Source organism: Vanessa cardui, chromosome 24, assembly GCF_905220365.1.
Source record: "Vanessa cardui chromosome 24, ilVanCard2.1, whole genome shotgun sequence".
Taxonomy (NCBI): Eukaryota; Metazoa; Arthropoda; class Insecta; order Lepidoptera; family Nymphalidae; genus Vanessa; species Vanessa cardui.
Window position 1 is genome coordinate 10,008,579 of NC_061146.1, and position 14,533 is coordinate 10,023,111.

Genomic DNA, 14,533 nt, shown 5'->3' on the forward strand with positions numbered 1-14,533 from the left:
TGTATTGGTATTTAAATCTTAAATAATTAAAGTCATGTTTTAAAAAATACAACATTTGTCTTTCAAAATATATGTATGTATATATAGGAATTTAATTTATACAAATGACCGTTTGCGTCAAAATTATTCAAAAAAAAAGCAAAGAGCCTGGCCTTAACAACAGCACTCCCTGCTTAAAGCAATCAAGAGCCAAACGAGCATTCTCCCGCGACCGCGACGCTATACACACGTACGTTCGAAAATCGAATACCTGTTTCTTGTGCCGTGTTTTGAATCAGTGTAAGTTTAAAAAAATAACTCTAAAATTTTTCGCGGTAAAAGTTGTCAAATTGACAGTTATTTTTTTTTTTAATTCATTTGTGCTCTACTTTGTGCCAGTGACATAATTCACACGATTTAAAAGATATTAGTGCTAAGTGCGAAATCAATAAAAAAAACTCTTAAATGTGTTTTTTATTTAAAGTTAAAATTAAAAAAGATATACAGATATATATTGAAATTTAATAAACGATATATGTATAAATATAAAGTATATTTTAAAAAGAAAAAAATATGAATTTAAAAATTCTAGTATCAACATTCAAATTTCTCCTTATATTTATTTATATACAAGTGATGTAGAAAATATAATTCATTATATTATATAATGACCGATAGTGAAACAACAGTTATGTTCACAAATAGAAAGGCTGTTTTTATAAAAATCAATTATATTTTTACATAGATTAATACAAAATAAGCGTTATAAATAATCGATATTAGTAAATATATTTTTAACAGGAACTTGTCTACATAAATAAATGACAAACATTTATAAATGTCAAATGAAAATAAACAAAAATTAACTTACATCGAAATAATAAAATATTAACGTAATTTTCACACAGATCTTGTAATAAAAAAAAAAAACGAACACTTCAAATAATCGCTATCGTCATTCTGTCAGCCATTTTGAAATTCAACAGTCATACTTTCTTAAATATCATCTTTGTTTTATTGGTATTTATTTACTTCACACTTTCCATTCACGAATGATTTGTAAAAAAAATAATATGTTTACTATGGCCCAGTTCTTTAGTTCAAAACAACTTGTTCTACTTTTAAAATAATTCAAAACTGTAACTTCCTACTGTTATTCCATAAACAAAAAAATTGACAAATGAAACAAGATAACTTCTTATATTCTTATGAATCTGTTTCTTTTGAGAAATGTAGTACCACGTGTTCCTAGCTATATCTATAGACTATGTAATAGCAAAATAGGATTAACGGATTAGTCTTAAAAATCACAGTTACTTTCGCGTTTGTAATATCAGTTCTATATTACATGCTTGGAATATTTCGCAACGTATTAAAACCACTCTCAAGTGTTTAAGCGACTAGACTAATCAGACTACCTAAACAGATATTTGTAATATCATCACGCATCAGAAAATACCGTTTAGTTTATTTCGTCTGCATAAAACAAAAAAAAAAAATACAGACGAATTGATAACCTCCTCCTTTTTGAAGTCGGTTGAAAAGAAGACATTAAGTTAAAAAATCTGTGTTTGATTTTGATATTTAAAAATATATAACATAAAGAGCGTTCGCAACGATGTATCGTACAATTATTACAATGAAATTTAGTTAGTACCTATATTTAACAGGATAAAAAGATTTTGTGATATACGGTAATGTGTACTAAAAATATCACATAGTAGTAAAAAGTGGTAACATTGTCTATGTCTAAATATTATTTCCTAATCTACATTTATAAAATGTGACTCTGTAGTGTAAAAAATAACCAAAAATACTAAGAAACTTTTTTCTGAGTATACTTTCATAATTTTAGTATTATTTAACGAGGTTATATTATGAAACTATATAAAAAACACGGCGTTAATATTATTATTTAAAAAACAAAAGTCACTAACTTATGACTTGGAAGAAATGAATGTGTTTTAAACTATTGTAAAAAAAAAATCGTTTTTTCCAAGACGTAATAAAATTGAATGTACATAATTTATTTCGTGAATATATTTTGGCTGTCTACTTATTACTTAAGTCGCTGTTACATATGAATTTTTAAAATTATAAGTATAAATAATTATGATAATCTGTGCTGAGAAAGATTAAAGACAAAAATGTCATTCGATCTCTATAACTCAAATCTTTATGTCTATAAAAAATATCTATTAAAAAAACACATTTAACAGTTATTTTGTTTAACAATTTAATTTTATTATTTATTCGATATTTAAAGGTGTTAAAAATACGAGATTGTCAGTCGAACAGTTTTTGTGTTTTGTGATGTGAACTACACAGTGAAATAATATAACTAAATTGGCGGGAATATGATGAAAATGGCGTCAGTTATTATGGTAAGATATTACTATAAGATAATTAAATATTTATTAATATGTAGATTAAGATTAAGAGTCGAGATGGCCCAGTGGTTAGAACGTGTGCATCTTAACCGATGATTGCGCGTTCAAACCCAGGCAAGCACCGCTGATTCATGTGCTTAATTTGTCTTTATAATTCATCTCGTGCTCAGCGGTGAAGGAAAACATCGTGAGGAAACCTGCATGTGACAACTTTCATATGAATTCTGCCACATGTGTATTCCACCAACCCGCATTGGAACAGCGTGGTGGAATATGTTCCAAACTTCTCCTCAAAGGGAGAGGAGGCCTTTAGCCCAGCAGTGGGAATTTACAGGCTGTTGTCGATGTTGATTGTTGATGTAGATTAAATTACAATATTAAAGTGCTATTATTTAAAGCATCATTGTTAAGAATGTATGAAATGATGTTAAATGTAGGTACCCAAGTATAGTACGACACAACTATGATGTAGCATCGGAAAATTGAATAAAACCGATTAATGCCGATTTATACCACCAATAGAAATAGCTCTAGTTCCATTAAACTTGTATCATTTTTGTGAAAATCTGCAGAAAAAATCTTATTTAGAAATAAAGTGCAAAAAAAGAAATTATATCCTAGATACACTTAAGAAACACATTGAATTATGACGAAATGTTCCAAAACTGATCTAACAAATGTTTGCTTGTATTTTGTTGTTAAGGGTTGACATTGATTCTGAAACATTTCATAAAAAATAAAAGTGTCGAGATTATTACTTTTTATTGTTTTACTTTCAAAGAATGCACGTATAAAATCAAATTATGCCACATGCGTTTTCCTCAATAACTGGATATCTAAAATGTATTCGAGCACGTAATGAATTATAAATACAAATTACCTGAAAATTTAATAATACTTGTTCTAGTTTTAACAACAAACAAACAACAACAACAGCCTGTAAATTTCCCAATGCTGGACTAAGGTCTCCTCTCCCTTTGAGGAAAAGGTTTGGAACATATAAATTTGCATGTATGCATATTTTGGTGCGATGGTACCAATATAAGTTAGGTTCGGTTGTATTTTTGTGCGATGGTGGTAATAGGTAAGTCCTGACGCTGCTTCTTAGATTCAGGTATTCTTACTTATGGGCAATGGCTCTCAAAGATAAACAAATATTTCAGGTCTTAATTCACTCAGCATTACATTAAACAAAATCAATTCATAAATTTCGACATAAGTTCGTTTTTTAAAATTCCATATTCGAAATAGAACTTTAAAATACGACTTAGTACGTTTTAATTTACGCTGAACAGATATAGCTAGCAATAACTTTACATATACAGAAATGTAGCGAAGAAAATCTCATACGGGTAATAGACCTCAGAATACAAGGTTCGTATCTCAGCCACGTTTCCTGTATATATAAATAAATACAGCCGTTGAACTTCGAAAGAAACCGTGGAGAGGTTATTCGTACTAATTAAATTATATAATTATTATACATGTGTTCAGAATTAATGGACTCTTAGTTTGATTGATCATCAAGATTGTCACATATATGTGAATATTTAAATTCGCTACTACTATATCTTGATTAATATTTCACATAGCTACTCATTTTTATGATAATTTTACTACTAGAAACAGCATTGATTTTCCTAAATTCAATTTTTTTTGCAAATCCGTAAGTTGAGATGAATGATGATATTTAAGTATAGATAATCCAAGCTCTCGACTAAAATCGCGTCGATTCAATATTCAACCTAAAGCTTTTAGAGACACACACAAATACAAAATCAGAAAGATTCATCCTCCCAGGCGTTTAAATAAGGATAACCAGCGGTTACTTAAGAAATGACAGTTGACATATTTTTTTTTCTATGTCACCAGTTACTGCTAAGGAAATAGGTCACGTGATTGTAAATTCGCACGTGACGTTGCCGAAATAAACTGTGCGTTCTTGGCACAAATAAAAGCCAAAAAAATTGTCTATGGTCACCACTGCCAATAGACACTATCGCCGTATGACATTTTTATCATTTCTCACGACACCAATGTATCAACCTTGGCAACTGAGATGTTTTCTTCCTTGTGCCTTTGTGCTATGTGTATATTAATCCAAAAAAAGCTGAGATGGCCCAGTGGTTAGAACGCGTGCATCTTAACCGATGATTGCGGGTTCAAACCCAGACAAGCACCACTATATATATATATATATATATATATATATATATATATAGATATATGTGCTTAATTTGTGTTTATAATTCATCTCGCGCTCGGCGGTGAAGGAAAATCGTGAGGAAACCTGCATGTGTCTAATTTCATCGAAATTGTGCAAAAAACATGTGCATTCCACCAACCCGCATTGGAACAGCGTGGTGGAATATGTTCCAAACCCTCTCCTCAATGGAAGAGGAGGTCTTATCTCAGAAGTGGGAAATGTAAAGGCTGTTACTATCCAAAAAAAACAAGATGAACAAGAATCATAAACCCTAAAAACGATTTATTACATAAGATATGAAAGCGTAACAAATATACAAACTCTTCTCTAAAGACTTAGAGTCCAAGAGATCCAAGAGCGTTGACCTCGGAATTACGATTTATTACTTAATTTAGTATCAATAAAAAAAAAATGATTAAATAATATTAAAACGATTCGACTCCACGAATCTCGACGATCATTGCACTTGATTGCATAATGTCTCTGACCGGCCGCATCGATTTATAGTCTAGTCCATCCTAGCCCAGCGCAGCCTAGCCCGGCCTAGACGAGTTTTCTAATCTGTTTGCAATTTAAAATGCGGAATTCCGTTTCCTAATTACTTTTAATGGCTTGATGAGTTCTGTTTATATAATTCTATATATTTCTTATACAAGCCAATGTACTCTTAATATTATATATGTGAAAGTAACTCTGTCTGTCTGTAGCTCTTTCACTGCTAATCAAATGAACCAAATTTTATGAAATTTGGTATGAAGCAAACTTGAACTCCAATCAGCGAAGCCGCGGGCTACAACTAGCTTTAGATATATAAAACACTAGTGAACCGCCCCGGCTTCGTACATATGCAAAATATTAATAAATAAAACTATATGTTATAAATTTTATTTATACTCTAGCAGACATGAATAATATAGCTTTCTAACAGTGACATTTAAGTTTGATCATTAGTTTCGAAGATCACATACAGACAGATGTTACCTCTTTATAATATTAGTATGGATTTAAATAATTAAGCGATACGGTTTACACGTGACTCTCTCCGTTATATTCTTGTTATAGTAAAGTACTTGTAAACCACTGTTGACCTAGAGGTCTTCGCTTAGCGTAAATTCGTCAAAATTATTGAATACTAGCTTTGCCCGCGACCCTGTACGCGTTTGAATTGATTAAAAAACATATGTCATTGTAGCCTAAGTTACTCCTTACTATATCAGTTATCTGTCAGTGAAAGTCTCGTCAAAATCGGTCCATCCAAACAAACAGACAGACAAAAATTGTAAAAAAATGTTATTTTGATATATGTACCGTACATATGCATTGAGTCAAAAAGGGCTATTTTTAATATTACAAACAGACACTCCAATTTTATTATATGTATAGATTAATTCAAAATGAAATTCCTTTATTCAATATAGAAGCGTTAAACTTATTTATATTATAGATTGTCAAATTAAACACTACCACCGGTTCGGAAAACAAATCACCCTAACCTGAGAAGAACCGGCGAAAGAAACTCAGCGGGTTTTATTTTGTAACTAATTAATTAGTAATAATGTCTCAATATCTATAACGCAAGAGTATTGAAATGAAACATCTTCCAAAAACCGATCTATGTATATTATATACTAAATCTTTAACGGTATAAGTAAGTAGGTCATAGCAACCGGTTGTGTGGTGAGGTCCCGCTGAACTTTAACTCATTATAGAGCTTTTTACGAGCTTTTATTCAACCAAGTATCGGTTAGTTTAAGATACCTTTTTACAACGCTAGTGTATTATATAAATTAGTGGCCATTTTCCCGTCTGGCAAACGGTGACATTAACAAAATACTCTTTAAGCATTTAACAATACACTAGATCGAAGTTAAACCTTCTTGCATCAGATACGTTTCGCAAAAATGTTACATTTTATATTAGCAACCCGCCCCGGCTTCGCACGGATGCAATGCTGTTACTATATATACTAAGGATTTTCTCTTGTTTCTTTACTATATTGTCCATGTATTATATGCAAAACCTCAAAACCTCTATCTATTAAAAAACGCATCAAATCCGTTGCGTAATGTTAAAGATCTAAGCATACAAAGGGACAGACGTTAAGCGACTTTGTTTTATACCATGTAATATAATAATTAAAGCCTATAATTTTGTCAATTGTTACAGAAAAGCACCAGATATTGTCGTAATCAAAAATATTGCCTAGTACTAGTATTTGATTAAAATGGTACTTTTTAACAAACCATACTACAAAATCGTTACTTAAATGAAATTAATCTAAAATACAGATAATAAATATATTGTTTTCAGAATGACTACAAATTACATAAATCTCATGATTATAGTCGTTGCAATAAAACATACTAAGATGAGTTCAGTCACCCGTGCACCGAGACATCCAAATTTGTAGATGAGGCAACGATCGAGAGCCATTCGGGTCTGATAATCCAAAAATAGAAGGTCATCTTGCCTTCGTAACTTCCGCTCATTTACGAAATAATTTCGTAACGTTAATAGCATTACAGAATAATATCTTGCAAATGCTTGCGATGATCAAATTTATATACCTCTTGGACCGAGGGTCAAGCTTTCGTCATAGAGGTTACTGGCAACATTCTCTTGTTCTAGACAACTTGATAACACCTTAATCAACGGTTTTGGACAAGTTTTTCTTTTTCCTGCTACTGGGTTTAAGCCTCCTCTCCCTATGAGGATAAGGTTATGTTATTCCTCGACGATGCTCTAATGCGGGTTGGCGGGGACATGAAGCATGATCCACCATTAATAGCGCTTTGACAATAATAATGAACAGACAAATATACTTACCTCTCATTTCATAACACTGAATAAACAAAATCATGTAAAACGTGGTACAAAAAATGTTTTTATGATAAATATTAGGATTAAAAAATAAAATTATACATAGATGACAAAATTGTCTAAGGGACACGGGCAGGCGGATGATGATGATTGATACGTAAATATTTTTTGGTGGATTCTTGATTGTTCTGCCAACATCGATACGTAAAATCGATGTTTTATAAACATCGATGTTCTAAACACGAATGTGTGTACAACTTGCATACAATTACGATAACATGATTTTTGTTTACTCGTCCGCTTTGTGGAAGCGATATCGATCGTATTGCATCTGTAATGGTCAAGCGTTGTCATTGTTTTCGTAACGTGACCCGAATATTGCATGTAAACCTTCCACTGATCTTGTTTTTATTTTATCTGTATACGACATTTAAATTAATTCAAAAAAAGAAGGATGTTTATTTTATTTTTTTAAGTATATTCGTCGATTTCACGGAAAATACTTTACTTGTTGATTTAAATTGTATTCTATCATAGTACGTTTGAACAATTGTCCTGCATATTTTTGTCGTATCGAAATCTTAATTAATCAAGTAGAACATTAAAAACCCGTAGCTATTGATACTGCCAATTTTGCTAAAATAGCTGTCAAAATATTTGCTACTGGTTTATATATAGTGTATAAAGTACATATTAAACTATGTCTTCCCCCAGTCGTCAATGACGTTCTAAGCTCAAGGTACGGCCTTAGGGAGTGACTTTAGGACACGCGTACTCTCAGGTCCTTCAATGGGATTCCAACATCCAACCGATGACGATGTTGACACCACTATGCCTGTATATAACTGAAACTGTGAAAACGATCCAATAAGTTTACAGTTATGAGCAATAAGAGGTACTTCCCTGGTTTCATACAAAATTTGATCTCTCGAAAATAATTCGGTGTAAAAAGTAATCCCAAAAACCAAGTTTCGAACGTGATATTACAGTGATGTATTAAATGTGATGCTACTTTGGGTGATATCAACAGTTAGTTCTTCATAACTCCTGTAATCACATTGCAAGTAACAGGTTTTCTAATTAAGCTACAGTTTCATATTTAACTATTAAAAAAATCAATATATACTTTATTCAAGTAGACTTTTACAAGCATTTCTGAATCAGTTAACAACTATATTAAGTGAAGCTACCACCGGTTGGGAATGAAGATTCTATCGAGACGAATTAACAAGAATCTCAATAGTTACTCTTTTTCAACTTTAAAAAATACAGTCATGGTAGTTTAACATGTGTATATAATATATCCTACTTAGAAGTCAACAAGTATTAATTCCACGCTTTATTATCGTCCATATAATCTGCATAACTCGTTAATAATCATCCAATTTTCGTGATGCTGATAATAATATTATGTAGGGTTTACATAAGACTTTAAAATATTCATATAAAAAAGGGCCCTTTGCGACTTTCTTTTATTTCATAATATTTATTACACTAAAGTGAACGCATCGTTTTAATTCGTTAAAATTTACATAATCTGTGTGTCACATGTTTTGAAACGTATAATTTTCCTCGGCTGCGCAACGAAACTGGAATTTTCGGCCCAGTTTTATAACTCTATATCATTTACTGTTTCCGGACGAATAGTCGGTTACGAAAAGTTTATTACTAAAGCGAGTTATTAAAACTTAAACACGTTTGTGTATACTAACCATCCATTACGACACAAGAATTCAATAAGGGTCAACAAAGTAAATAAAACTTTTAATTGAAGAACAAATATGAAAGGAAAAATTCCTCTCTTAATATTCCAGTATGGCATAAGAAGAGCCACTTCAAAAACAATATTATACAGAAGTGAAATAGATTGAAAAACCAAAGAAATTTAAAAGTATTTAAAGAAAACATGAATTTAAAATTATATATCATTATTATAACATAAATAAATCACCAAATCATACATACAAATAAAACACAACGAAAAACAAAAATTAATGGCGGTTTAATTCAATTTCGCGCGCTTTTGTTTTTTTTTTTATTTATTCTACCCAGTTATGTGGATAAAGGAACCTAAATATACATACAGATGCAATGAAAACTCCTTAATTTAGTCGGTTAATGAAAAGATTTACGCCTCAGTGTCACCACGAGAGAGGTGTCATTTCTCCGCCCGAATTACTTAACAGAGCGAGACAGGTAAACTTATTAGTAATTTTCGTTATCCGTTACGAATAATACATTAAATAAAGTAAATAGCAGACTGTATCCCACAGCTGGGTTAAAGCCTCCTTTGCCTTAGATAGTGTAGTAAAGTAGTAAGTAAAGTAAGGCCTCCTCTCCCATTAAGGAGAAGGCTTGGAACATATTCCACAACGCTGTTCCAATGTTTCCAATTTCCAACAAAACAATATTAATAATTACATTTGAAAGAAAGAAAGAAATATTTAATTTGATTTATTTAGAATTCATTAACAAATATGTTTGTACAAATTTCATAATTGCTTTTTAATTACCAGAAAAATACTTATGCTCTAAAAATCATCTTGTAATAATATAGCAGAGATTAAATCAGGCAACATAACCTGTTCGGTCTGGCTGTTCGTTACCTCATAGCGTCTGAACCACTGAATCGGTCGTAATTTGAATCGGTAACCTGATGATAAGCGAGGACTATTGCTTCTAGACTTTGACTTTTTTATGCTTTACTTATGGTAAGTGGTCACCAACGCCCACATAAATTGGCGCTGATATATACCATTCCTTACATCGGCAATGCGCCACCAAACTTAGGAACTAAGATGGTATGTCCCTTTTGATTATAGTTACACTGGCTCACTCACCCTTCTTACCAAAATACAACAATACCAAGTACTGTTGTTTGGCGGTAAAATATCTGATCTGTATCACGTGACCTAAAACACGAACTATGACGTCACATAGGCAAAAACTGTCATTTCAATATCATCTGTTACTTTGATAAACAGCGTTTCTGAACTTTTTCCCTTTTGCTATCCAAACTTTTGTTGAATGTAACAGTACAAAGTTTTACTGTACAGAAAAATATGTGACAAGTTTATGGTACCTTACCAGGTGAGCTTGCAGTCTGGCTCGTCGAATAAATTAATATTACAAAAAAAAATTGATTGCCAATAAAAAGATGTCGTAAAACTTCTGCCTAAAAATCAACCTGTGACCTGTCATCGATCATTACGTAAATATTTTCCAATTACTTAATAGTGTTGGCAGAGGTCGATTAAAAGATATATGTAGAACGTTGCATATTTTTTCTCAATATATATGTGATGTAAAATACGTATATATTAATAAAACGACAATATATTAGCGCACCTTGTTAGAATCGCGGGTCGTATATAATTAACACTTTATTGTGAGCTTGGGGGTTGTCATGAGTTAGGCAAAAATGAAGCCTATATCCTTGTGCCGTATATGCGCATAGGTTTTAAAGTAAACTGTTAGTAAAGTTACATATTCTATGACTACAATATTTCACATCTGTGTATCTCATATTATTTGGCATATATCTTAAAGTCGAAGCATTGCATATGAAAAATAGAGTGTCTATCAAGTGCGTCCGTATAATTGTACCGTCTCGTTAATAAATCGTGAACCAGTTAGTGTCTTTCATTATCCTCAACATCAGCCCACAACATCCTTCCTTGGAGTTCAAGTTTGCTTCGTACCGAATTTCGTCGAATTTGGTTCATTGGTTTGGCAGTTAACCATAGACAGATAGACAGACAGCGTTACTTCCACATATATATAATAATAATATAGATCAGTTTTACAGACGCGGCTTTGCTCCCTAGGCACCCCTTTGCACATTTTCAAATTCAAATTTGAAATCCCATATAAAACAAATGAACTTAAACTTTTCCCTTGAATGGATAAATTGAAAATGGCGTTGTCCTTAGAATTAATAACATTAAATGCTTAAACATATCGCTCACCCAGAACGACATCGTCACAATTGCAAAAATCTCTAAAATGACTTTTTCATTCCAAACGATCTCATGTCGTACATACTTTCGAGTTTAATGTTGTCAGAATTATTGTTTCAATAGTTTTTGATTGACATCTATATAACAATAATTCTGACAATAATTATGAGGATGTCGTTCTGGATGAGCGATATACAAGTACAAACTAAAACTAGTTACTGTACAAGTCTTAACAACGTGAAATGGTGGCAATTTTCCTTACTTGGAACTTAATCTTGGTTTTTATAAGATTTCATCAAATCCTGTTCAAAGATGAAGGCACAACAAACGTACGGGTACTTTCGCTTATATTGTTGAGAAATTGATAGCGAATTAAATAAACGTATATCAAATATTGTCAAATCACGCGAGCCATGATCTTCGTCGCTTTCACTTAGAACATGGAGAAATATTTTGTAATGTGTCAACTGGTATTATCAAACGGACGCGTATTGTTAGATAAAACTTATAAGCGTTTTAAATGGTAGACTAAAATGTATTTTAACCGGTTTTCATGGGTACGGAAAAAGTGGAAAAACTTCATTAGTTTACTATGTTATTTTGGGTCTCGGTGTTTGTAGTATCGTCGTTAGTATTTCTGATTTTCCATAGCACAAGTGCTTTAGCTAACGTTGGGATCAGAGTAATGTATGTGATGTTGTCCAATATTAAAAAAAAGTACCTATTTCTTTATTAATATTATAAATGTGATAGTACCTCTATCTGTCTGTCTGTCCGTCGCTCTTTCACTACCAAACAGCTGAACCGAATTTGATCAAATTTGGTCTCAAGCAAACTTGAACTCCAAGAACGGACATAGGCGATTTTTGCCTGACACATTACAATCAAGACCATTAAAACGCGAGCGAATCCGCGGGCGGCTACTAGTGTATGTATGTAAAGATGACGATGATAAACAATTTCGATATAGTTCGTTATATTTATTTACCGTTAAATTTCATAACAGCATACAATCGAAATTCAATCAATTATGTTATTTATGACTATCGTAATAGAACACAATTACATTTCAGCACGCAATTAATAGAAACTTGAGTAATTACTATAACGCTACGGCATTGAAGTTTGTACGATATACGATTTGTTTTGACTTAAAAATAAATCACAATTAAAATAATTCATGAAGCAATTAATTTGTTGTGATAGTCTTAGTGTTATTTGTATTGTTTTGTTCCGGTTTGAAGGGTGAGTGAGCCAGTGTATAAGCACAATGACACCATAGTTATTTAACACCTCAGTGTCCAAGGTTAGTGTTTGGTTTTAAAGAAATGTTTTGTTTTAAATCCCCTAAAAGTAGGTTTGAGTGAGTCCGCTCTTTTTTATAATGGAATAGGTAGGCGGACGAGCATAAGGGCCACCTGATGGTAAGTGGTCACAATCACCCATAGACAATGACGCTGTAAGAAATATTAAGTGTACCTACGGGTACAAGGAACATAACACCTCAGTGGCTAATGTATTTGGTTTTGTAAGAAATGGTTTGATTAAAAACCCCTAAAATAAAATTAAAAGATTGAGTGATACAGTGTACAAGGACTTGACATCCCAGTTGCCAAGGTGTTCGGTTTTGTATGAATGGTTCAAAAGTCCTTACGGCCCAATCTTAAAGTAGTGGTTCTACCCGCCATTTGTCGGCAAAAAACGGCATTGTTTAAAACCCCTAAAATGAAGCCGTGTAATGTTCAGTTCGTATAGTCCAAGAGCCAGTGATCGGCAGACTTACGTAGCAAGTTCCATATTACTATCAGGTTACTGCTTCAACTGCTGTTGGTGAACTGGCGGTTCACTATTCCCATCAAGGGTTCCTTTGAGCGTGCCATGGAGTCGAAAAGCATAAAAATCGACTTTCAAAACGTGATCGCAGCAAGTCGCCCTTTTGATATCTCAAAATATATACATATCAACAGCAGATGCAGCAGTATACCTTCTAGTTCTTTTTTTGCCGGAAAAACGCATTACGCGTTTTCCCCACATGATTATTGTGGGGGGGTATGTGGGGCTCGCCGGCGCTGAAGGCACCGGAATACCCACTAAAAAACCAACTCCGTTTCTACGGGGGGCATCACGGGATCATGCAGCAGCATACCTGGTAGTAATATAGAGCTTGCTACTATAACGTAAGTCTGCCGACCACTGGCTCTCAATCTATTAGTGAGTTATTGAGTTTATCACTCATGTTGACATGCAGTATTGTGAAAGGTTTCCGCGTGTTTGAAAGTTGATGCTGAGCTTAACGACGTTTGTGGTCAACATCAGATTATGATGAAAGTAAACACATTAAATGCCATCCATTTTAATCTACGTAACCATTTAGGTTGTTCTCTAATAATTAACTCGAAACTCACCACAGAACAACGTGAAATGTCAGTATGTGTCATGCGACATTGACTGTAATGATGATGTTTATAGAACAGAAGTATCAAAATGACGACTGCGAATCGGCTGTCAAAATTTCACGAGTGAGGTTCGAAGTGATTTCTGCAATTACAAATTTTAGTATAAAAAAATTAAATTTAAAAACAAAATGTATTGTTTCTTAGATATTTTGGCAAAAGGACCACATATAGGTTCTAGATTTTATGGTGATATTAGTCATTTAAATAAAGTAAGTTATTTAGCAATTTTACTTGAAAACAAAGCTTGATTATGCTAGGTCTACATCTGAGTACACCTCATGAGCAACCCCAAAAACCTTGAGTGCACACAAGAGCGCACACATGACTTTAAAAAATATATATATGCATATCATGTTTTTGTTTGAATTCCGAATACGATTTATTAATAGACCAATCAAAACTGTCACAACTAGGAAAGCAACAAGACTCGACGAATGCATTAATTTCCCTATATCGATTTTCCTCTCCCGTATCTCGAGCGAAAGCTGGCTAACTCCAAAAACGGTAAAAAAACCACTAGCAGCTTTTCATTAAATATTTAATTACGGCCGTTTGTACGAGATAAGCCTGTAATTGAGTAAGTAATTGCGATCCGAGGCGAAAGTGGAATGACCATGGACCATCCGTACTTTCTAATGCTCACCATACAACTTAAAAGTACTAAATACTCGATAAGATTTTAAATTAGCATGGTTATTTTCATTATTACAGTTATTTAATACC

General features: G+C 32.6%; 1 protein-coding gene across 3 annotated transcripts in view; it reads left to right on the forward strand.

Moving 5' to 3' along the window:
* LOC124540044 (rhophilin-2) overlaps nt 1–14,533 on the forward strand; it is a 99,875-nt gene that overhangs the window by 43,888 nt on the left and 41,454 nt on the right. The window contains exons 1-2 of one of the 3 annotated variants that reach the window (XM_047117445.1): nt 195–279; nt 2,246–2,363. The exons of 1 other annotated variant lie outside the window; for it this stretch is intronic. In XM_047117445.1, coding sequence (XP_046973401.1) covers nt 2,337–2,363 — 27 coding nt within the window. In that variant the 5' untranslated portion in view covers nt 195–279; nt 2,246–2,336. Of the gene's footprint in view, nt 1–194; nt 315–2,245; nt 2,364–14,533 lie in introns of those variants that run through there. One more of the 3 variants, XM_047117446.1, reaches the window with a different exon arrangement.